Below are 25,907 nucleotides of genomic sequence, written 5' to 3' on the forward strand. Positions count from 1 at the left end.
TCAAGCTGTAAGATATTCAGTCATTCCACAGTGAGACACAGCAAGAGTCCTGTTATCCCAATTTATGCTTTATTTATCAGTGTTTTTTAAAAAGTCTTTTCAAACTGCTGTGGGAACATCAGCTACGGTTCCTCCAGGATACCAAGGGATGAACATTTCTAGGTTCTATGTACAACAAAACACCTAAAACAGCAACCCTGTGCTGTCACCCAAATGAATCGCAGAACTTTCAAGGAATGATCCAGGACCCTTGGCTTCGGGCAAGTCCTCATAACACTTCCAACAGTGTAGAAAGTTGCACAAGTGGCAACATGCCTGGCTTATCTCTCAAGAGGCGCTAGGATGGTCCACTCTTTGGTAATGAGCACGCATTCGGATTTCTCCTCTGTTCCACAATTTTCGCCCAAATGTGCCCCTTTGCAGGAACCTGCAAAACAATGAGAGAGAGATCAGTGTGGATGGCTCATGTGCGTATCCCCCAAATGTTCCCAGCAACATGATTTCAAAGAGTCTTGCAATGACTGTAAGAGCATAAAGGCCCAATGGCACATTTAGTTCAGCACTTGGTTTTCAAAATGCTCAACCAGATGCCCACAAAGAGGACCTCACTGCAACAGGACTCTTCCCACGCATGGTGCCCAGCAAATGGTACCCAAACAGCCTCCATCAATGGAGGTAGAACACAGCCACCATGACTAGAAGCCACAACCACTGATAGCCTAGTCCTGTGTACATATGTCTAAACCAGTGTTGGCACTGACTACTATTGTGGACCAAGCTGTGCAACAAGCAAACATCATCATCATCATCATCATTTTTAATTTGTATACCGTCTTTCTATCTTACAATACTCAAGGCGGTTTACAAGCTGAAGAAACAAAAAATGTACATCTTATAACAATCTAATGCAATACAAAAATGGGATAATAAAACATAACTTTAAAATAGGCAACCTACATCAAAAAAGTAACATTCAACCATCATTAGAATAGTATTTAATAATAATAACAACAAATATAAAAGTTAAACAGAAATCCACTCAACAGTTACAATAAATAATTTCTAAACTATAATCAATAAAACAATGGCAAGCCACAGTATATAAAATAATACAATACAAATTGAGAAGCTGAGACTAGAGGGTGGGGCAAGGCAGGTGGAAAGAGGCCTTTCCTGATGGAGTCTCTCCCCTCACAGTTCTTTCTCCAGGACCAGCTTCCTTATGAGGAGTCCCAGGGCCAGGGGGTGGGGCAAGGCAGGTGGAAGGGGCCTCTTCAGGACTTACCGTTTCTTTGAGAACTGCTGGTCTATCTCTTCTAGAGTCTGTCCTTTGGTTTCGGGCACAAAAAGGTAAACAAACAGAACAGCCACTGCTCCCACCAGTCCATAGAGAAGGAACATCCATGATAAGCCTATGGTATCTGCAAGAAGTAAAACACGATTAACATGTGGCAAGACAGAACGTTTGCTTGGACATAATGAAGGGTGGTATATTCTCAGAACAGAGGTGTGCATTACCTTATTAATATGCAGTTGGGCCAAGACAAAGCACAGTGACATAGGCAGGAATTTGGTCCAGTAGGTAAATAATGTTCATCTTTCACAGCATTCAATGGGGATTACCAGTGCAGTGCCTGTGGGCACAATGGTGTTCCCATGGTGCCCATGAAATCTTTGAGCCCTCTTCCCATTCACTGCCCCCTTGGCTGTGAGGCGAAATGGAGGGTAGTTAATTTTAATCTTCCTTGAAAAGTACTTAAGAGTTGAAGCAGGAAGTTCGAATACTGAAACTCTTTCCTGCTTCCTCTTTCAGCTCTAAGTGCTTCTCAATGCTCAGATTAATTCTACCAGATCCAACTTTTACCTACATATCTTGGAAAAGGGAACTGTATGTGTATGCTGTGCATTTTCTCTCTTACTGTCTCTCTGTGCAGGGAGCAATGGGGGAGACAAGTGACCTGGAGGGGTAGTGCCCACAGCATTTGCTCATAAATCCCATGGCCCTACAAAGCTTGTCAACTCTTGGCATAGATGTTTTGGTCATTCAGAATTACAAGCTGCCTGTAAAGTTAGACTGTCCCTGTCAGATAGGGGTACTGCCGGGCCACTCCCTGCCACCAAGGCCACTTAGGCCTCAAGCAACAATACTGGATCCAAAAGTACCCTCAAGCTATGTACCTGCTCCTTCAGGGGGATTGTAGATGTTAGAATTCCTGCTCCATGATTGCAGTCATCGGATTGTTGTCTTTCACACGACGGTATATGTTTTGACTCCACAGAGTGTGAAGTGATGGAGACAGGATGTTTGTGTTACTGTGTTCCATGAAGTGGGACTATAGTCCTTTGTTTTTTCTCTGATGCTAGAGAGAGAGAGGGAGCCATGTTGCAGTGCTCTGTGTGTGTTTATGTGTAAATAAAGTAGATTAGCCAAAATGCTGAGTTGCTGAGGTCTGTTACGCATGATGCGCAAACTCTGCGGATCCCCACGTGTGCTGGTGTCGGTTGGCATCGGTTGCTGTGATGTTCGGGCTGAAGATAGCTTTTGAAGCTCCCAAATGATTGACCAGGAGGGAGAGAACATGCCAGTCAGGCATGTGTCTCTGCCAGGGTCCTACTTGCGTGTAGGCTGAGCTCCTGACAATAACATAATCCAGAGCAGGCTGCATCCCATCCACCTGGTTCAAAATTCAAGATGGGTTCTCTCCCTTCACAGCAGTTCAGCAGACAGACATTTGCTGTTGTTACAGTGGAACCTTGGAACTCGAACATAATCCGTTCTGGAAGACCATTCAACTTCCAAAATGTTCAGGTTCTGAGGTGCAGCTTCCAATTAGCCGACAACTAGGTTTTTGTCCAAGGAAGGTTAAAAAACTGGAGCACTTACTTCTAGGTTTTCGGCATTTGGGAGCCGAAACATTTGAGAACGGAGTCATTCTAGTTCAGAGGTTCCACTGTATTATTATAATTTCTTTTATATTTAGCTCCTTCCCAGGAGCATATGGTTCCTTCCCCCACTGTTCTTCCCAAGGTGAGCTACATGGCGGAGTAAGGATTTGAAGCTGGGTCACCCACTATATGTTTAACATTCTATCCTGTCTAGTAATGTATTCAAGAGAAAATGAGGATGGGGCAGGATACAAGCCTAACCACATACTTGTAATCAGCCCTGCTCTGAAGCAAATTGCTGTGGAGAATATCAAACACAAGCAATGGCCATACATACCAATGAGGTCAAGGAATGTGAGACTGATCAGCAGATTGGCAGCCCAGTTGAAGCTGTTGCAGAAGGCAAAGGCTCTCCCTCGAATGTTGCAAGGGTAGATCTCACTGAGAACAAGCCACGTCACTGTGGCAGGAGAAAGGAAAGCAGAGGAACACGGTGAGGACGGAGGGAAACCAAAGAGAAAACGCCAAGCCATGGTTTTGTACAAATGTAGCAGAGAACCAACTTGGGAAAAGATTTGGATGGACAGTGGTGCCTCGCAAGACGAAATTAATTCATTCCGCGAGTTTTTTCGTCTAGCGAATTTTTCGTCTTGCGAAGCACGGTGTCGGAAAAGTTTTGGAAAAGCTTCAAAAATCACCAAAAACCTCAAAAAAGGCTACCACACCACGTTCTATGAGTTGCTCCTCGAAGTCAAGTCGCAACTGTATGAACGGTGTTAAGAAAAAGGAAATAAACTTGCAAAAAACGCAAGACGTTTTCGTCTTGCGAAGCAAGCCCATAGGGAAATTCGTCTTGTGAAGGAGCTCAAAAACCGCAAAACCCTTTCGTCTAGCGAGTTTTTCGTCTTGCGAGGCATTCGTCTTGCGGGACACCACTGTAGATGGAAAGTTAGGATTTGCTGGGCTGGGTGACAAAGACACACAGAAGATTCAAACTAACCGGAATGAAGACAATGACTACATTTAAATGTCACAAGAAACTGTGGTTAAAATTAATTTTGGTCTGAGTTTGGCTTGTTTCATATAAACCAGTTCACATTAACCATGGTTTGTCAAGTTCAGATGATACACTAAACTTGGCTAAGTGAAATCTTAAGTGAAAGCTTCTGATGTCTTCCTCACAGTTGTGCCTATGGAGAAGGGACATCACATAAGGCCAAAGCTCACTGTGGTTCATTCTCAACATACTAAGCATTAACAAGAGACATGGTAGTTCCACAGAGTTTGAAAGAGGGACTGTTGCTTTTGGGACATACAGACAGTGCTTTTTTTCAAGGGGTACTCAAGGTTACGCAGTACTGGCACCTCTTTTTTGTTGTTGTTAAAAAGTGTGGCACTTCCTGTAACAACTTCATGGTGAGTACTGGCACCTATTTTTCTAGGGGGGAAAGCACTGAGAAATCCATTTTTTAATGAGACAAAGAAAAGTATGTATATACACCACACAAAAGGAAGTCATAATACTTCCAAGCAACTTTCTGACCTTACTAGGTTTCCTGAAGTTTCATATGTCTAAATCAGATTGGTCCACTATTAGGCAAGTTCGTGATCAGTGGGGAAAATAAACAAATCAGTCAATTAAACAATTGTAGAATTGGAGGACAAAGATGAGTTCCAATCCAGTCTCTGGGTTGTATCTAGTTTTGCCCCTCATGTCTTATATTGGGGCAGACTACGAAAAAGCATATGGATTGCATAAGCTACATGTAGTAGTAGTAGTAGTAGTAGTAGTAGTAGTAGTAGTAGTAAATCCATTATTTGTACCCTGCCCATCTGACTGGGTTGCCCCAATGTAGTATTTCTAGATCCAAATAATGAAAAACAGCCAATCTCAACTTCCACCTTTCTTGAAACAACTCTTTTATAAACAGTGATAAATGAAGACCATGTCCACTTAGACCCACCTTTTCTAGGGCTGCTGAATGACCAACATGGGTACCAGTTTGTTGAGGTTATGGTGTATGTGCTAGGAGCAACTACACAAATGCATTCAGGTCGCCTTGCGAGTTACAGCAGCCTACCACCACTGAAAACTGCCTAAAGCTTTACATGTGAACATGTGCATTATAATTAACACGCCTGCCAAACTCTTTCATATGTATTTGGAAGGATTATTTCCAGGTGTTTGCCTAACCAGGTATGTAAATAAGATTCTGCCGGAACTGCTACTTCCTGGAACGTCGTAGGTGGAAGGAAATATTTCAGAAACAAGTGGGAGAAGCCCTAGGTACCACAACCATTGTAGGAAACAAATGGCCCCATATATCAAATGTAGAGCCTATACTCTGGATGCAGAAGATTCAGAGTTCAATCCCCAGCTGCTCCAGTTGAAAGATCTGCCCAAGATCTTGTCTACTCCAAGTAAAGCAGAATATGACATCTGCCCAAGATCTTGGAGTAGATAATGCCGGCTAAATGGAACAATGGTCCAAGGGAGTATCACATGTTCAAAAGGAGCTATGGACATCTCCAATGACCATAGAGAGGGCTGGATGTAAGTTCTACTATTCTCCCTGAGCCACTCCTAGTATTTCTCCCTCAAGACTGCAGCAAGCTGCCATGGGTGACTTTTTTGTTTAAACTCCCTCTTCCCTCTTCCTTGACTGCCCTTCATCTTGGAAGTGAGAATGGGAGGACACCACTAAAACTACACACAGCGCGGCATTTGATTACATTAGTTTCCACCTACAACAGTCTTGTCTTTAACCATTTGCCTGATTGCCACTGGTAGCCAGGGATTTCATACAGGTGAGTGCCGCATGGAATTCCCTCTAAGGGAGCGACTGGGATTCAAGAAACAGGGACGGAGCACTCTGCTTTGCCAGCCCGATCAACTTCTATACTAGCCAGAGAGGAACTTAAGCCACTTACTCCACAGCTGACTGAGCTGGCAAAGGAGAGACAAACCTCTCCACTTCGCCAGCCCAACAGCCAATCAGATTGCAGAGTGCTCTATACCTGCTTCACCTGATCAGCTTCCATGAAGTGCCTCATGAACCAGCTCTAGCCATGTTTGGCAACTTTCAGCTTCACCTATGCGAGTAAATGAAGATGATGAGTAATGGTTAGAGTCAGCTTAGGTCAGGCTTCCTCAACCTCAGCCCTCCAGATGTTTTGAGACTACAGTTCCCATCATCCCTGACCACTGGTCCTGCTAGCTAGGGATCATGGGAGTTGTAGGCCAAAATCATCTGGAGGGCCAAGGTTGAGGAAGCCTGGCTTAGGTGTTCATTCCCAGCCAAACATTCCCAGCTGGCGAATGTTTTAAAAAGCAGTGGAGGAAGAAGTCCTAGTAAGATTACGGGAAATGGCAATGGAGTGACCAGGGTAGCAGGGGAGAAGAAAGGAGAAGGAAGGAGGAAATGCTTCTAGCTTGCAATTTTTCTTTTACTAGTTTGCTGTTAACCCATAGGAGTGACCCCTCTTATGAGCAAATATCAGGAGGCAAGTAAAAGGCTCAGGGGGTGCTTAGGAACAAGACACATTTATGAGATCCTTATTGTCAGAGCTGCTTCCAGATCCTAGCTCACAGAGGATCACGCTAGCCAGCGGTCACTTGTAAAAGTCTTTATTGAGTAACAGTTTCCATTCTCAAGCTGCTGCGCGCAGCTCTACGTCTTAAGGGTTAGACCGGCGAAGCTCCGTCTGAGTCTCCGCCCCCTGTGCACCAGCTTACTAACCTAGCCTTACTCCACCTTTTCCGCCTGACCGTTCTTCTCTGGGTCCCTCTGCCCCCCGTGGTCTCTTCCTTCCCGGATTCTTCTGACGCTGACCCCCCGGACCCTCCTGTCTCCTTGCGCCGGGCTTTAGGACCCGGCTCCCTTTCCGGGCTGCTTACTGCGCCACCTTCCTGTGCATTTGAACTTGGCGCGCGCACCCAACCTTCCACTTTCTGCCTGACCGTTTCTTCGCTCCCCGATGGAGGTGTGGCCACTCCTGACTCGTGCCCTCCCTCCTGTTGCGAGCTGCCAGCGCTTGATACCTGGCGCCCTTCCTCTCCCCTGCTCTCTGTTGGTGACGCTGGTCCCGATTTCCAACTGCTCCCCTCTGAGCCCCCTCTGGACCCTTCTTCCTGGGGTGACCCCCTAGGCTCCCCCCTTGCCCTGGCCACTGGTGCTCCTTTCTGTGAATCTTCTGATTCACTGGAAAGACTCGGAGATCTCGGGTCGTCGTCATCACTCATCTTTTCTTCTGCCTCCTCCCCCTCGCTCTCTGTTTCCTCCCTTGCCCTTGCCTCTGCTCCTGAACCCCTGACACTTATATTTTATTTTTACCGTACTCATTCAATTTTGGTGCCCACAGCTGCTTGGTCAAGGCAGAAACACATTCACACACAGTCAGGTCCATGCAGACGGGTGGGCTGAATTAGGTAGGAATGTGAAAGCAAAGGGAATTCACTTACTTGGTCCAAATCCAATTGAGAATGCGCTCACAAAAGCCATCAAACTTAGCAGTGTGATCCAGTTTAGAAGCAGGTGTTCCTTTGAAGGAGCGTTGCCCAAAGATGAGCTGGTATCTTGTCCCTTTTCTTTATCGGACTGATTGAGAAAATGGGTCTGCCCGGTGTGTGGAGTGTTTGTCATCATCTCTCCTTTTCTGTCAGTGGCAAGAGTCCTGGTCAAGCCTACAGGCCTCATGATGGCTGAAGTCGATTTCATTTGCATTTCACTGCCACCTGATGCCAGGAGGGAGTAAGACACAGCTGGATAGGAGGACACTGACTTTCCAGGGAGATGAGCCGAGCTGAATGAAGTGGCATTGGAACCTGGGAGCGTTTCACAGTCTTTGGCCATCTCTAATGAAACAGAGCAGCTGGTCAGGCCGATAGCAGTCACCGAAAAGGCCATCACTATGCAGCCAGCCATCAGCAGCACTCTTCTGCCAGCCTTATCTGCAAAAGCCATTGCAACAACAGTCGCAATGACCTTCATCACCCCCAGGCCGACAGAAGCCAGGACAGCAGAGGAATCACTCTGAAAGCCTACTGAGCGGAAGATGGTGGAAGCATAGCCAAGGATGTTGGGCTGCCCTGTAAACTGCTGAAAGAGCACCAATCCTAGGCCAACCAGAGTTCGGCTTCTCATGTTATCCTTGGAGCGGAAAAGGTCCACGAAAGAGTAACTCTTCTCCCTAGGGCCTGGTGGCAGCATTACGTCTTCATTCTTTTGCTGCTGAATGAGGCTTTTGCTAGTCTCGCTGTAGCAAACGTTTAACTTCACAGAGTTCTTTGGGAGGAACAGGATGCTGAGGAACTGAACGACTGCCGGGCCAATGGCCAAGCCAAACATGTACCGCCAGCCCTCGGCAGTGTCCGCAAAGATGTAATTCAGCGCATAGGAAAGTAAGATGCCCACAGTGATGCCAGCTTCGTAGAGGGAAACCAGCACCCCTCGTTGATGGGCAGCCACCATTTCTGAGACGTATATGCAGCATGCCATAGAGGACAAAGAGATGGCGAAGCCTACGGTCACACGTCCGCACACCAGCCAAACAAGCGACCCGGAGAGTGTAAGGACGAGACTGCCGCACAACAGAACGGCATTGCTGGCCAATATTGCTTTGCGTCTTCCCTGATGGTCAATGAAGATCCCACCAACCAGAGAAGCCAAGAGAGCCCCAATGAGCAAGGAACTCACAAGGACTTCCCGTTCAAAACAGCTAAGACGGAGCTCCACTTGTAGCTGCAGCAAGGCCCCTGAGATAATTCCAAGTTCATAACCAAAAATCAGCCCACCAAGGAGTGAGACGGTTGAAGATAACAGGAGAACCAGCAATGCATGTCCTGTAAAGAAAGAAGAGCACTCATGAGGTTTCAGGGTGTTTCTCATCCACCTTTACAGGAAATAGGAATCTCTCTCTGTGTGTGTATAAAACAGAACTTTTAAGATCTGCATGTGCAAACCTGTTCCTTAAGCAAACAATATACTAAAGCCTAGCAATATATAGCTTCAGTCACTCTCTGCACAAACAGAATTAGTATCTCAAACACTTTATGAGCGTGTGCCCTGTTCTTTTAGCAAACAAGATGTTATCTTCCTTAATAAATCAACAGAGTGATTGTTTAGTCACAGTTAGTCCATTTGAACTTGTAATCTGTAACTAGTAACATGCTTTGCTGACCCCTGGAAGGATATTTTTTCTGCTTTTAAAATTAGCACAGCACCAATAAAGCCACCACATCAAAAATGGAATATTGGTTCAATTGTTTTTCACAAAGTAAACATGGGATTCCCAGACATCAATCCACACTAGTCCCATTGTTTCCAATCAAGTCGTAGTAAACTTTAGCTGGATTGGGACCAGCTAAGAAAATGAAACTGAATATTGAACTTCAACACACAGTAGTTGTATTACCAATTTAACAAAAATCTAATTAGGTTAATTAATCCAGACAGAAGCATCCTTGCTAAAGCAGGTTCAGGAGGCAGGAATCTCTTAATAGGGAAAAATTCAGTACACATCAGAGGTAGCATAGGCAGATTTAGCTGTAAATCAGGAAGTCCAGATTCAAATATTTTCTCTGCCACTGATTGATCTAAGCTGAGCTCCCTCCTTTCAGCCCATCTATGAAATATGGCCTTCCTCTTAGGGTTATTGTAGGAGTTGCAGAGATTAACTTACACAAAGTGCTATGTGAATGCAATGTCATTATCTAAGAAATGCTAAGCATTAGCGTTCCTAAATATTATTAGCACCAACAAGCTTTTAAAATAATGAGACTACGGGTGTCACATATTAGGAACATCTTGCCTGAAAAGCCCCCGCCATACAGTGAACAGCCTTTGCCTCTTTCCTAAAAGCCTGAATTCATAAAATGAGTGACGTGTGGAAGCCACTTTGGGCTTGCTGTCTGTCGATTCTGCCTCCATGTAGCAAACTGTGGGTGTTCAGCATGAACTGGGCGAAAACCCCTAGAACACACAGCGAGACACACAATGGACAGCAGTGGACTCGTAATCTGGGGAACCGGGTTCGCGTCTCCGCTCCTCCACATGCAGCTGTTGGGTGACCTTGGGCCAGTCACACTTCTTTGAAGTCTCTCAGCCTCACTCACCTCACAGAGTGTTTGTTGTGAGGGAGGGAGGGAAAGGAGAATGTTAGCCGCTTTGAGACTCCTTAAGGGGAGTGAAAGGCGGGATATCAAATCCAAACTCTTCTTCTTCTTGAATATTTAACATGTGGAGATGGCTGCCACAGGGAGACATTTTGAAGCCATCTCCGTGTAGCAAATGTTTCTGTCTCACCCAGATGACTCTCCGAGCCATGCAAGTCCCTCTCTTCTTCCCTACTGCAAACTTGTACTTAAAAAAATGCTGGGGACTTCCGGTTTGGATCGCCTGCAGTATGGGTGCGCGGAGAAGTTGCTGAACAACTTCTCCAAACTGCACAGGGGATTTTGAGGGGGTAGCGCAAAGGCACTGCGTCCCCCGAAACCTCAAAGGGGGGCCCCCTTGAGGGAACCGCAGCCAGCAGCGTCGGAGTGACCCGAAGCTCTTTTGAGCTTTCTCAATTTTGGGATGACTCAGGAGTGACGGATCGAGAGACGCACCATGGTAAGCCCTGCGAACCCCCGTGCAGTAATGCCTCGAGCCCCCACTGTAAACGGCGACAAATCTCCATAAATTTAAGAGCAACCGTCTCTGGGGCTGTTTTACAAATGTCAGAGTGGAAAATTTGAAGATAGAGCCCAAGACGTGTTGGATGCAAGCAAAATAAATTAAGGAGCCCGACCTGCATTTCGGAGCTAAGATGGCGCTGGGACGCTAATCGGGAGAGTGAAACAAAGAAACCTTTACTCACCCGCAGTAGAAAGGAAGAAGGGAAAGTCCCCGCTGGGAGTTTCACGGGGCAAAAGTATCCAAAAAAGAAAGTATTAACTTAGAAAGAAGACCTCAGAAACTTTGTATCAAATAGATTGTTGCTAAGGGTGGGACTGGAGAGAGACTTAAAAAGAGTGTTGAGAAGAACAAATGGAGGTGACATCCAGAGAGAAGGACGGAGAAGGCAGGAGGGGGTGAGGGAGAAAAAAAGGAAAAATACAGCTTAAAAAACGGAAGAAACGAGCTCTAGGCCCCCCCCCCCAATATCTCCAATAGCACAGCCACCCGGATAGCGGTGTTAAAACATTTTCGGACCTCCGTCTCCCCCCTTTGCTCGCTTTTTTTCTTTGTCTTTTTTTACTCTCCGGATTTTTCGACTCTTGCCGATCTTTGCCTTTACAACTTGCCAGCGGCGGGAGGAGGACTTCGCGTGATTCTGCGCACGTACGCCAGTCTCTACCCCCAATGAGTTGCAACCAAGGGAGAACTTTGAAAATAGACAGGACTTTGTTATCCAGACTCTGGTGCTTGACTGGACTCTAACGGATACAATCTTAGGGTCGGATTTAACTGCAATTATAATCACGAAGCTGCGACCCCTCCCCCTAGCCCGGACTAGCCTGAGGAACGTCTTATTTCTTTTCTTTTCTTTTCTTTTTTCTCTTCCCTCCTCCTATTCTGTAGGAGCAGTAGAAGCCCCGCCTGTCACTCTATCCCTGCCTGAAAATAGGAGGGGGACTCAGTCACCACCTTCTCCCTTTGTTGATCATTCAAACCTGACAGAAGGACCTAGAAACTTATAGGACCCTCAGTTCTGTTCCACCACCTGTTCGGAACATTGGATTAGGCCAAGCAAGTGGCTGAAGCCAGATTGAAAGAAGAACTCCTAAATTTTCCTTCTTTGTTTTTGCACTCTCTGCGCTTCCTTTGTTAATTTTTTTTCCCATCTTCTCTTACCATTCAGTCCCTGCACACCTCTTGCGCCCTCCCCCTCCCTCTCCCCTCCCTTTCCCTTTTCCCCCTTTTATTGAATTTAATAACAGTGTTTTGATCTACCAAAAGAGCAGCCCAGTGGGGCCTGCTTTTACAGTTACAGAAACTACTCAGATTGTGCGCCCCCTAGGGGAGAGCAGTGAGAGAAATAAGCTTGTTTATACTTAAAGATTGGGGAGAAGGGACGGATCAGGAGGATGGCGGGAAGAGACGGGAAAAAAGCGGTGGGAACACCAATAGAGAGGAAATCTTCAAGGCAAGAGGAAATAAGGGATCTAGATGCTTTATGGCTGAAAATAAAAGAGGAATTCAGACAGAATGAAACTCGTATGGAAAAAAGCTAGGAGAGATGCAGGATTCCTTTGATAAAAAAATGGAGGAGGTGGTAGGGGAATTATCTAACAAAATTAAAGACCTAACGGTACGAACAAAGTCCTTAGAGGACTCGAATAAGAAGACACAGAGAGAGACGAAAGATCAGAGAAGAGAAGTAGAAAAAATCAAAGAGAACTTTGAAGAATTAAATAAAAGTCAAGATCAAGTATTAGACAACTTAGCTATGATGGAAATGAAACAGAAGCAGCTAAATCTGAAATTTAGAGGAGTAGGGGAAGTAAGAGAGGAAGATATAAAGGAAAAAATGACAAAAGAACTGGCGAGGTGGCTAGCACTGAGAGAAGAAGAAGTTGCACAAACCATAGAAAACGCTTTCAGAATAAAAATAAGATCAAAACAAAATAAACAGAAAAAGGTACCGGGAGACTGTTTGGTGATCTTTAGATCAATAGAGATGAGGAATATAATTTTGAGAGAAAGCTATCAGAAGAAATTGACAATTGATGGGAAACCAATTATCATTTTCAAAGAAATACCAATCAGGCTCCTTCGTAAAAGAGAAGGCTACAAACAGATAGTCAACACATTGAAAAAGAATGGTATACAGCACAGATGGGAATTCCCTGAAGGGATTTCCTTTTTTTACAAAGGGAAAAGATTCAGGATAACAGAGATTCAAGAAGTTAGTAAATTCCTTCGTAGGTACGAGAAAGACCTTGGAGGGTTGGCAGAGAGATCTGGGGGAAGGGGTGGAGAGAGGGAGGGAGAAGGGGGAATGGGATTGGGAGGGAGGCTGGAAGAGGAGGGAGGATCGGGGGAGGGGGGGGAAGAAGAGGAGGAGGAAGAGACGAAGGAGGAAGAGATAGGTGAAGAACAGGAGGAAGGAGAGAATCAAAACACTCGAATTTAAATCAGCTAAAACTCCAAACCTAATCTGACAAATTACTGTCTTTTCGATAGATACAAGTGATAATGAATCTTAAAATTTTAACATGGAATGTAAACGGAGTGAATGAAAAAGTAAAAAGGAATAAAATCACAAATGTGCTGAAGAAGAAAAAATTGGATGTAATTTGTATACAAGAGACTCATGTAGCCAAAAAACACAAACATGTATTAGTAAATAAGAAATTGGGTACAGAATTTATAAATTCCGGGAGAGGAAAAAAAAAGGGGAGTGGTAACATATGTTGACGAAAAATGGGAACCCAAATTGACCTACAAGGATGAAGAAGGAAGGATATTGGGAGTTCAAATAAGTTTTCAGGGAGAGAAGATTAATGTGATAAACATCTATGCCCCAAACTCAAATAGGTCAGAGTTCTACAAAAAATTGGAACAAGTACTATTAGAACTAGGAAATAATAAGACGATACTATTGGGAGATTTTAACGCAGTGCCGACATTAGAAATGGATAGACAAACAGAGAAGAGAAAAGGAAAACAAGGAAAGTTACCGAAATCATTCCTGGATCTGGAAGAGAATTTGGACTTGACGGATGTATGGAGACACAAACACCCAACAGAAAAACAGTTTACCTTTTTTTCAGAAGCACATAAAAGCTGGGGAAGAATAGACCAAATCTGGACCTCAAGAGAAATTACTCTAAGAACCGTCAAGTGCGAAATCCAACCGAGAACTTTCTCTGACCATAATTCAATAATCTTGGAACTTAAAGGAGAACCACAAGGAGGCTTTAGATGGAGACTAAATGAATACCTACTAGATAACGAGGAGGTTATCGAAAAAGCCAAGGCCACGTTAAAAGAGTATTCAGAGATGAATCTCAATATGGGAACAAATATAGAAATAGTTTGGGACGCCAGTAAGGCGGTCTTAAGAGGGTTTTTCATCCAGCAGAACAATTACAAGAAAAAATTAAGGCAGCAAAAAACAGACGAAATACTCAAACAGCTAAAGGAACACGAGAAAAAATTAACAGAACACCCAAAAGACGAACAAAGTATACAAATAATAAAAATACTACAAAGACAATATTCAATGTTAACGAGCCAAGAAATAGAGTGGAAAATCAAATCAATGAGGCAGAGATATTTTGAATCCGCGAATAAAACGGGGAAATTCCTAGCCTGGCAACTGAGGAAAAGACAGAAACAGAATGTCATAAATAAAATAATGGTAGAAAAAGAATTAATAGTAGATCCAAAAAAAATACAAAAAAGTTTTCTTAAATTCTATGAGGAGTTATATAAAAAAGGAGAAGAGGACCCAGCACAAATAGAAAAATATTTAGAGGGCTGTACAGGGAAGACTGTCACAGAAAAAGAAAGAACTCAACTAAACAGACCGATAAGCATAGAAGAAATTGAAACTGCGATTAAAAAAATGAAATCAGGAAAGGCGCCAGGCCCAGATGGTTTATCAGCCAAATATTACAAAGTCCTGGGAGACCATCTGAAACAGATATTGTGCGAAACCATGAATAACATTCTGAAAGGAGGGAAAATACCCGAGTCGTGGAGGGAAGCCTACATAACACTTATTCCTAAACCAGATACAGACAAACAAAACATGAAGAACTACAGGCCAATATCGTTATTAAATAATGACTATAAAATATATGCTGATATCATGGCGAACAGATTGAAAAAATGTCTAACAAATTTAATCCATAAAGACCAAGCGGGCTTCCTTCCAAACAGATACCTGAAAGATAATGTGAGGCATGTTATAAACATAATTGAATATCTGGAGATCAACAACAATATACCGGCGTCTTTGATTTTTATAGATGCAGAAAAGGCGTTCGATAACGTCTCGTGGCGGTTTCTATTAAAATCTATAGAAAAGGCAGGGATCAAGGGTGAATTTTTGAAAGGAATACAGGCAATATATTCAAACCAACATGCCAAACTGGTAATAAACAATAGCATCACGAAGAGATTCAAAATAGAAAAAGGAACAAGGCAGGGTTGCCCTCTTTCTCCACTTCTGTTCATTCTAGTTTTAGAAGTCCTGGTGAACAAGATAAGGTCAAAGTCAGAGATAAAAGGGATTAAACTAGGATCTAAAGAGTATAAGTTAAAAGCGTACGCGGATGATCTGATGTTATCCTTAGAAGAGCCACAAGAAAGCATGGGTAAAGTATTGGAGATAATGGAGGAGTACGGTAAACTTTCGGGCTTCAAGCTGAACAAAATTAAAACAAAAATGCTGACGAAGAACCTGAGAAATGATGCGCAAGAAAGATTAGAATCCCAACATGGAATTAAAATAACCAAAAAAATAAAATATTTAGGAATTTGGCTTACACCCAAAAATATAAATTTAATTGAAGATAACTATACAGCAACATGGAACAAAGTGAAAAAAGATCTGGATGTTTGGAACAGGGTGAATCTCTCGTGGCTGGGCAGGATGGAAGCAATAAAGATGAACATACTCCCTAAGATGCTGTTCCTATTTCAAAATATACCAGTTATCAGAGGGCCCAAGTTATTTAAGGATTGGCAGAAAACTCTTTCAAGATTCATATGGCAGGGAAGAAGGCCAAGGATTAGATTCAAATCACTTACAGACCGAAAGGAGAGAGGAGGATTGGCAGTACCAAATTTAAAATTATACTATGAAGCGGCCTGCCTTTGTTGGGTCAAAGACTGGATAACTCTAGAGAACACGGACTTACTAGACTTAGAAGGGGCGGACAACAGGTTCAGCTGGCATGCTTACCTTTGGTCAAATAAAGAAAAAGCACATAAAAGGTTTTCGAGCCATATTATCAGAGGCCCCCTGTATGAAGTCTGGGGAAAAAATAAGAAACTGCTAGAACAGAAAACACCTTGGTGGCTATCCCCAACAGACATCTTATCAATCAAAAAAGTAAACCTGGAAGAGCGAAAACTGACATATGAAGACTTACTGGTAAGATCCCAAGATAACTGGAGGTTAAGACCATATGAAGAATTAAAGGAGAGGCTGTCAGGCTGGCTACAGTACCATCAGATAAATGCAAAATGGTCAGAGGATAAGAAAATTGGAATGAACGAAAAGAAGTCTAAATTTCAGATCGAAATAATTGAAGGCAAATCCAAAACATTATCTAAGATGTACAACATACTATTGGAATGGGAAACGAAAGACGAGGAAATTAAAGAAGTTATGGTCAAGTGGGCAAGAGATTTGGGGCATAGTATAGAATATGAAAAATGGTCAAAACTCTGGAATGAGGGAATAAAGTTCACGGCAAGCGCTGCAATTAGAGAAAACCTAGAAAAGATGATACATCGATGGTATTTAACACCAGAAAAATTAGGTAGAATGTATAAAACTGTAAATAAGTCCTGTTGGAAATGTAAAACAAAAGAAGGCAATTTCATACATATGTGGTGGACATGTGAGGAAATAAAAAAATTTTGGGATCAGATATATACAGAGTTAAAAAAGATACTTAGATATACATTTCCCAAAAACCCAGAGGCCTTCTTACTAGGGATGGTCGGGACAGAAATTCAAGAAAAAGATAAAACTTTATTCCAATATTCAACAGCAGCGGCCAGAACTCTAATCGCTCAAAATTGGAAAAGCACAAACCTCCCAACGGTGAAGGAGTGGCAGTTAAAATTATACGACTTTATTGAATTGGCAAGAATGACACAAAGAATTAGAAATCAAAAAAATACAAAGTTAAAAGAAGATTGGAATAAATTCATGGTTTATTTTGAAAGTAATTTTAAAAACGTACCAACTACAGCGGGTTTGTTATAAAACTCCCGATGTATAAATTAGAAACAAACACCAGCGGTAAAAATGAAATTGTTAAAAGTAAAACCCGAAATCAGTAGGGAAGGAAGTCGATGTTTTATGTTTTATGTTTTATGATGTAACTTTGTTGAATGTATCTGTCTTTTTTTGCGTGCATGCTTTTTTTCTTTCTTTTTTTTTCTTCTTTTTTTTCTTTTTTTCTTTTTTCTCTGTGCATAAAAGAAATTCAATAAAAAGTATTTAAAAAAAAAAAAATGCTGGGAACGGCACGAGACTATTTTTGCAAATGCAAAACCTTCTGGGTGACAGTGATGAAAGCCAGACCAGCCAGTCCTATTCCCCTGTAGGGTGTTTCAGTTCTGCTGCCTCACTTTCAGCTGTCAACTGCTTGCCAGCCAGGAGAGTCCTACATACGTCTTTGTGGGTATGCGTTACTGTTACAGCTTTCAGTACACAGAACAGCAAACATCTCTGTCACTTCCTCCTACCTGCTAGGAATTCTTTCAGGTAAACAAAATGACTGGTGCTTTGTCTAATATATTCTCCATGAAGCTAAAAACAGACCTCTGGGCACTTTGCCATGCTTACCCTCCTGCATCAACTCATCTCATTGCCACGCTTAGTTCCAGCACACGACGTCAATTCTATGATGCCATGTCTAATCCTGCCCAAATGCACAGGAGCCTCATTAATGGCTAGTTTCATTAGGGACATTTCAAACCCTTTTCCGTGACAAAGACACAAGAGTCCTGCCTACCACAGGCCTCTGTTTGGGGAAGGGCTGTAGCCAGCAGCATGCAGTGATTTATTTATTTTTTTATGGGAACAGTCAGGGAGCATTGCTTGCGAGGGCAATGGGGATGGGGGGCTGACATTGCGAGCATGAGCATCGTGCCTCCCTCCCTAAGTGGGGCAAAAGCTTCCAGGTCTTTGGCAAGGAGGTGCCAGGCGTCTGAAATGATAACGGAGCTGAAATATACTCAGAGTCGAGAGTGGATTTCATGCTCTTTATTCAGCTCATAGTGGTGAGGAGGAATGGAAGTTCCCTCAGAATGTCTGCTTTATATACATTATTTACACAAAGGGCCCCATGTGATTGGCTAATTCCGGGATTCATCTGTAGGCCAATCTGGTTGCAGATTCACTTCCACCTGAAGCTGGATTGGGTGGCTCCTGGGGACCAATCAGACTGCTGCATTCTGAATCCTATTGTTCTAGGACCAATCAGACTGCTGCCTTTTGGATCCTATTCAACTCAGTACATAACAGGAGCCCTCCTGCCTCTTTCCCAAAGCCAGGCAGGCTTGGGGAAGGTGGCAGGAGGGTTCTTGGTTGGAGCATCACACCTCCCTCCCTAAGCCAGGCAGAAGCTTCCCAAGATTTGGGAAGGAGGTACCAGGTCTTATTACTTTAATACTCTTTTTTTAAAAAAAATAGTTTTTATTGAGAATTTCAACATAACAAATTATCAAAACATATCATCTTCTTTTCATTCCCCCCATTTTCCCCTCCCCCTCCCCAAAAAGGAACCCTCCCCCCCCCGAGACTTCCCTGTCCCTCTCTCTGATTTTTCAACACATATTATTCTCTGCATATTATCAAATTGTCAAGATCCTTAAATCATCTGTCTATTATGTTAACAATCAATAAATTTCTGTATGTTTATTCAAAACCTTATAACTTTAATACTCTTAATTTATCAGGAACATTTAGGGGACTAGCCTAGTCCCACTAGTCCACTAGCCACACGCCACTGGCATGCAGAAAGTCCCAGGTAGAGACGGCAAAGAAGGTCCCAGGTCTGACTGGCATGCAGAAGGTCCCAGGTGGAGCTGGCAAAGACTCCCAGAGAGCTGCTGGCAGCACGGTCTTATGACAGCATGCAGAATGCACCCATATACCACACTGTATATAGCAGCAGCAGCTTATGTCAAGGTGGAGTACACTGCCAACCGTTACCTGCACCATTAAAAGAGATTATTACTGCACCGTCACTGATGGCACTACAATGGCTGAAGCACTTTTGGCACATTGCTCCAACCAAGTAATTGCCAGCGGTATGTGGACCGCTGTGCACTTTTGAGACAGCAGGTATGCAGTACCTGGTGCCAGCTCTTTTTGTTGTTGAGCTACTACTATTGAGCATGATCCAACAGTGTCAGTCTGCTGGTGTCCTCTAACCCTCTGGAGCAGATGGGGGCGTTCAGGAGAATGCAGAACGAAGGGTGAATCACCAGATATTGCCTCCCTCTCCTCTTCAATGGTAGGATTCCATTCTTCAGCAGATGCACACTATCAGATACCACTCTTTGAAAGAAGCTACAATGTCAGGTAGAATCTGCAAAACAAAGCTTTCCTCTTTTTTTTGCACAACACTTAAAAGTTACATTGTATACCTATTTGCTGATAAGTTTGTCCCATGGAACCCAGAAGGGCTCTGGTACACTAGATTGCAGGCTTACTCTCTGACGGAATGGGTCTGGGTGTTCTGAAGGAACCAGGGATGCTCCTAGATCAGGGGTCAGCAAACTTTTTCAGCAGGGGGCCAGTCCACTGTCCCTCAGACCTTGTGGGGGGCCAGGCTATATTTTGAAGAAAGAAAAAAATGGAACGAATTCCTATGCCCCACAAATAACCCAGAGATGCATTTTAAATAAAAGGACACATTCTACTCATGTAAAAACATGCTGATTCCCGGACCATCCGCAGGCCAGGCTTAGAATGCAATTGGGCCGGATCTGCCCCCTGTGCCTTAGTTTGCCTACCCATGTCCTAGATCCATCTTTGTCACTTGAGACACAGGTAGTCTTAGTGGCTAGGACTGCCTTTTACCAGCTTCAGTTGGAAAGACAGCTATGGTCATTCCTGGGTCGAGATAGCTTGGCCACTGTGATCTTGGCATTGGTAATCTCAAACCTGGATTACTGCAACACACTCCACGTTGGGCTTCTCTTGGGCTTAACCTGCAAGCTGCAGCTGTTGTGGAATGCTGCAGCTTGATTGCTGCCTGGAATACCCTGTGGACACCATAGAATATCTCTGCTAAAAGAGCTGCACAGGCTGCCAATATGTTACTGGGGCAGTTCAAGGTTTTAGTGCATTTAGTATTTAAAGACCTAAACAATTTAGGACTAGCCCAGGATATCTAAGGGACTGCCTTATCCTGTCCAGTAACTGTACTCCTCAGAAGAGGCATTGCTGAGAATATCATACGCCACATAGCAGGTGCACTAGAAACTGGGCTTTTAGTGTTGCAGTTCCCACCATCTGGAGTTAATCACCAGGTGAAATCAGACAGGTGCCCAGCGTGATGGTGTTTAGGTGTCTATTGAAGACATATTTGTTTAGGAAGGCTTTCCCTGACGTGTAACTCTGTCGTTCATCTGATGAAATTGCTTCATTGGTTCCAGAGTGTTTGTGGATGGTTTTATTGTTTCAGAGCTTGTTTGAGTAACTTTACAGTCCGCAGAGCTTGTGTTTCGTTCTGTGTTCACCCTTTCAATGGCTTTAGGCTGTGAAGTTGTTTTTTATCTCTTTAAGAACAATAATACCCTTTGTCTTCAATATGCTGTCCAAAAGAGTGCCAATATTTTGGAAATAATATTGAAAACATTTCTCATGGTGGAACGATATTTACAGTCTTGAATACATTTGGCACAGTCTGTTATCTCATGTTATTATTATGTTGTTGTTAAATAAGGAGATTTGCATTTATGAAGCTATTTTTAGTGCCTTACCTCTATTTGTTATTCCCCTCCTGACATAATGCTGCAAAAATTCTGCCATCTGTACAGCTGCCTATGCTGCTGCAAACATTTCCTGTCTATAGGTAGCCAATTAGAAGCAATATTTATTCAGGGAGAGTAAAAGAGCTTTGCAGAAAACTGGGACGCTTCATTAGTTCCTACCTGCAGACTGTATTAGGCACAGACGGTGCTGCTGCGAATGCCGTGACTGATTCAATTAGATCCTCCTCTAATTCCCATTGCTTTCCTGGCTGCTAATGTTTGGTGAGCTTTGATTAACATGCAGCCTGTTACTCACAAATCAGTCACTGTATTAAGAGGAAAGTGGGAGAAAGAGAAATTGGGGAGATAATTGGCAAAGCTATAGTGAAGATCCCCATGAAGTCTGTGGCAGGAGTCCATAACAATGTGAGGATCAAACCAAAGTCCTATCCACCCCTATCCTATGGGGAAGCCCACAAACAGTGGCAGACTTTGGCCTTTAAAATTTCAGTGGTGCCCCGTGTGATGCCAAAATCCGGCGCCCCCTGCCTCTCGCCGTCTGCTGTTCGTCATTGTTGCAGCACCCCCTACAACGTCCTCTTGACTCAGCGCCCAGTGCTGGTGCCAGGAGCAAGCAGCAGCAAATCACATGGAGCAGGTGAAATTAATTCTTTCTTAGAAAAACAGGATCGGCTCAGGAGTGTCAGGCCAAATGAATGCAGCAACTCTTCTTCAGTAGGTCTTGTCCCTGTGAGGCAGTTGTGGAGACTGAGGGTCTCCTGCTCTCCCAGGTCGTTCCCAAGCAATCTGAGACTACGTCTGCGTGTCTGCCTTTGCTCCTCCCACTTCATGTCTCTTCTGCTTCTGGGACTTCCCTTTGCCACAGACTTTTCCTGCTCACTGAACCCTGTTACCTCCTCAGCTTCTGACCCCCCCTCCTCTTCCCAGTCTTCTCCTCTCTGACCACACACTGTTGTCCCACCACCAATCCCCTGGCTATGAGAATTCTTTCCTTGGTGGTTCCCCAGCTGGTTCCATGACAGTGGGCAAACCAGCTGTGCTTCCCTAAACCTGCCTCTGCAGTAGGGTGCTGGCCTTGCTTTCTCTGGACTATAAACAGGTACATGCTTGTTTCAGAAGTTTCTATCTATTTTCACATTTCAGAGTTGTTCTAAGGTGTTGTTGTTGTTTAGTCGTTTAGTCATGTCCGACTCTTCGTGACCCCATGGACCAGAGCACGCCAGGCACTCCTGTCTTCCACTGCCTCCAGCAGTTTGGTTAAACGCATGCTGGTAGCTTTGAGAACACTGTCCAACCATCTTGTCCTCTGTCGTCCCCTTCTCCTTGTGCCCTCCATCTTTCCCAACATCAGGGTCTTTCCCATGGGACTCTGTTCTAATGTAGTGATGGCCAAACTCGGCCCTCCAGCCTGTTTTGGGACTACAATTCCCATCATCCCTGACCACTGGTCCTGTTAACTAGGGCTGATGGGAGTTGCAGTCCAAAAACAGCTGGAGGGCCGAGTTTGGCCATCACTGTTCTAAAGACTACAGTGGTACCTCGTGTTACAAACGCTTCGGGTTACAAACACTTCAGGTTACAGACTCCGCTAACCCGGAAGTAGTACCTCGGGTTAAGAACTTTACCTCAGGATGAGAACAGAAATCGTGCGGCGGCAGTGGGAAGCCCCATTAGCTAAATGGTTAAGAACAGTTTCAGGTTAAGAACGGACCTCCAGAACGAATTAAGTTCTTAACCAGAGGTACCACTGTACTGAGATTTACAGCCAACCTACCCATAAAGCTTGGAGTGAGTGGCAAGTACAACCCTCTCTCTCTCTGCATGCACACACAGCAGAACAGAATAAAATGTTCAGAATAAAATCTCCACACAATTTCTTGATTTAGCTCTAATCTCCTAAATCTCCTAAAACCAACCCCAATATTGCAATCCTTCTGAAAGGATGTAACCCTATGCACAATCCTATTCCTAAAGTATGGCAGAACAAACCACACTCCCTTTGTGCTGGGCTTGGGGTGTGTGTGTGGATTGGGCAGAAGTACACCTGTCCAACAGCTCTACTGACCTGTGTTAGCTTTCCACATCACTGCTAGCAAAGAGCTCCTCCTCCTGCTTACGGAATGTGTGAGTGGGTGGATGTGCTGCGTAAGGCAGGATCCTTATTGCTGGCAGACAGCAAAAAGTCTTGAAAGAGCTGTCCTGGGTTTCATGGACCCTGTAACAGCATCGGGGGTCCAGGTAGGTGCAGCAATCTGCCTCCCCAGACCCGGCCACCAACAACTCCCTAAGTCCCACTGAATTCTGTGAGCCTTACTTCTGAATAAACATGTTTAGGATTGCCCCGTAAGTTGGGAATGAAGTATGTAACGTGCTTTGAATATTTCCTCTCCCCACTCCCCCTGAAAACAGGTGTGGATACAGCTGGGTTTTGTTTTGGTTTTTTCCACTTGAAATAAAGAATGCTACATGCTCCAAGATTAAAGCCTTTTGGGATACCATATATAATGAATTGAAGAAGATATTTAAGTATCATTTCAGCAAAAAAACAGAAGCTTTCCTGTTGGGGTTAATTGAGGAAATCCAAATGAAAGATGTAAATTTGTTCATGTATGCAACAATGGCTGCAAGAATACTCCTGGCCCAGAAATGGAAGCAACAAGAACTCCCCACATTGGAAGATTGGCAAGTAAAGATGGTCGAATATGTGGAGTTGGCGAAGTTGACGGGGAAGATTCGGAATCGCTGTGTTGATTTGTTCCAAAAGGACTGGGGCAAATTTATACTCTATATAAAAGAAAATTGCAAACAGTTGAATACGTTTGTAGGTTTAAGTTGAAATGTTTGGTAAAGGGAAATTAAGGAGCTGATTTACTTATAAGTAGGTGATTGTTAAAAGATTGATTTAAGGTAAAAAAAAGTGAATTGAGGAATGTGGAGAAATTGGTAATGAAATATGGAAGTCTGTTAGAGGGAAGGAAGGAGGTCGATGCTTTATTTAAGCAATGTCTTAAGTTATTTTTTGATACTGAAATGTAATAAAATATGGAAAACTTAACAAAAAAAATATTTTTAAAAAATGAAATGCAGAATGCTGTCCTGAACATGTGCACCCATCTCTCTCCACCTTTCCAGTCTTCCAGAAAGATATTGCATGCTATTTTGAATTTTCCTCCCGCTATAAAATGTAGTCATGGAGAGGGGATTCAAACTGATGTACCAACTTGAAATAAAGAATGGCGCCAGCAGTGCATGCACCAAAATTCATTTTGGTTTCAATGTTCCAAGGAGTTGTTGGCATCCGTCTGTCTCAAGAGGCAATGGAGGGCACCTCCAGGAGTCAAACCGCTGTGTTAGCAGCACCAAAGTGACCTCCCCAGAGTAAGTCCCTGGCTGCCCAGATGACAAGACCACCACCCCCCGACCCCCTTGCTGATGTAGTCCAAAGTAAAGCAGAGCAATACCATTTGACACCAACTTGGCTGCAGGATTTGCCAGAAGGAGGCAGGCAAGGCGCTATCCAACCTTCTTAGGGACTCCATTGCTAAACAAACATGCATACTGAATGCTAAGTACAACAGAGGCCTCACTTTGCTTGGGCAAGTATCAGAGAGTTGTTTAATTCCACAAAACATGTACCATTAAATTGGCTTTCTCCTGCCTGTTCATATTTACTTGGAAGTAAGGCCCATGACCTTCAGCAGGACAACTTTTCAAGTAAAATGTTCAGGACTTGCATGCTTACTCAGAAGTAAGTTCTTCTGAATTTAACAAGCACACTCCCAAATAAATATACATAGGTCGAACAGCTCTACTTACTCTGAAAAGCCACGACTTTCAGAGCAAAGGACTACAGCCTAAGTAGGAAAACTACGTCTCCTTTTTCTCTGAGCTGTGGAATTCTTGGTTACTTTTTAGCCCCTTTCACCCCTAAACCTGAAAGTCGGAGGAGGAGCACCGTTGTTATTATTTTTTTAATCCTCTGCCAAGAGCATCTTTCTTTAAAGCGTTCTTGCAAACCCACATACGCATTATTGTATAGAGAGTCTTAATCCACCACAGGGGTGGAGTCGGGAGAAGATAGGGCGGAAAATAAGAAGATGCTTAAGGGAGACAGCTAACTGCTAGGCCTGTTATGTATCTATATTAAATTAAGCAGTCGAGTGGGAAAAGTTTGCTGTGCTTTTCCCCTCCTTCATCCACGAAGCAAGCCAGGAAAAACAAAACAGCCTCCTTTGCCCTCCACTCTGTGTCCCCTAGCAGGGAGGATCTCGCACTTACCCATGGCAATGGGAGAGAGAGTTCAGCTCGAAAGTTTGCTTCCCGGCCTGACTAAGCAGGCGAAAAAGAAATCCCGGAGCCAAGCCCGGAGACGCGCAGCAGTTTAGCGCTCCGCTGCCGTCGGTCGCAGCTTGGAAAGGAGGCGCATTCCGCGTTCCGGCGCCAGAGGCTCCTCCGCCGGCGAGGCGGCTCCGTCGCGCTTGCAAGGAGTCGCCGGATCAGGAGCTCGCGGCTCGGACGCCGGGGCAGCCACGGAAATGCCGCCCGCCGAAATACCGCAGCTCCGGGAAGAGGGGAAGATGCAGGATCGGACCATCGGGGCTGAAGAAGCTGAAGTTCCCCTACGGGGTCTCCGGGACTCCGAAGTTTTTTCCCCTTCTTCTTCTCGCTAGTGGACGGGGCCGAACAGCGCCACGTTGCTCCAGCCCTGCCCACTGCAGCCGGGAGGGGGAACCTCTCGAGCAAACGGGGGGGTTGTCCTGCAAGTGGCGAGGCTGGCGAGCAGCTCGTCGGAGTAGGAAGAGCCCTCTCTGCCCTGTTGCTCCAGGGTCCGCCTGCAAAGGGACACTGCGAAGCTCGGTTTCTCCTTTTGCGAGCTTCGTTCTCTCCCACTCTCATGGCTTTTTCACGCCTAAGGAGTTTTGCATACACGTGTGAATGCGGCAAACGCGTGTCGGGTTTTCAGAGAAAGCCGATCCTTGCAGGAGTGGGAAATGCCACTGGGGCTTATGGTGTTGCCTTACAGCACTAGGGGAACCAGGTGGGGGAACCAGCTAGGGAAGAAAGGTCAGGGCCGAGGAAGTGGTGGTGAGACAAGGAGGTGTCGGAAACTGAAGAGGTAACAGGGCTTAGTGGGGGGGGGGGGACGAGTCTGGCTGGTGAAGAGTCATTGATGTCTCCCCTTCCTACTGCAACAAGCTTCCCTCCCCCTGGTACTCCCATAACCAGAAGAGGCATGCAAAGGGCAGAGCAGATGCTGACTTCATGCAGGCAGAGTCTCAGGTTGCTTGGAAAAAGCCCTGGAAAGGAGGGGACTTAAGACAGCTGTGGGGAGTTGGGGAC

The 25,907-nt window shown here is 44.4% G+C and overlaps 1 protein-coding gene and 1 long non-coding RNA gene across 2 annotated transcripts in view; one reads left to right on the forward strand and one right to left on the reverse strand.

The window, feature by feature from the left end:
- Window positions 1–52: 52 nt before the first annotated feature.
- On the reverse strand, window positions 53–25,579 carry SLC2A10 (solute carrier family 2 member 10). The gene is made up of 5 exons (XM_081196278.1): window positions 24,846–25,579; window positions 7,349–8,728; window positions 3,224–3,346; window positions 1,286–1,421; window positions 53–427 (listed from the first exon to the last, which is right to left on the reverse strand). The coding sequence occupies exons 1-5, from the start codon at window positions 24,847–24,849 to the stop codon at window positions 328–330; spliced, it is 1,743 nt and encodes a 580-aa protein (XP_081052404.1). The 5' UTR covers window positions 24,850–25,579; the 3' UTR covers window positions 53–327.
- LOC308588438 overlaps window positions 3,734–25,907 on the forward strand; it is a 243,543-nt gene continuing 221,369 nt past the window's right edge. Inside the window, exon 1 of the long non-coding RNA XR_014008764.1 lies at window positions 3,734–3,823. This is a non-coding gene — a long non-coding RNA (uncharacterized lncRNA). The remainder of the gene's footprint in view (window positions 3,824–25,907) is intronic.

The sequence above is a fragment of the Podarcis bocagei genome, assembly GCF_964188305.1.
Source record: "Podarcis bocagei genome assembly, chromosome: 5".
Taxonomy (NCBI): domain Eukaryota; kingdom Metazoa; phylum Chordata; class Lepidosauria; order Squamata; family Lacertidae; genus Podarcis; species Podarcis bocagei.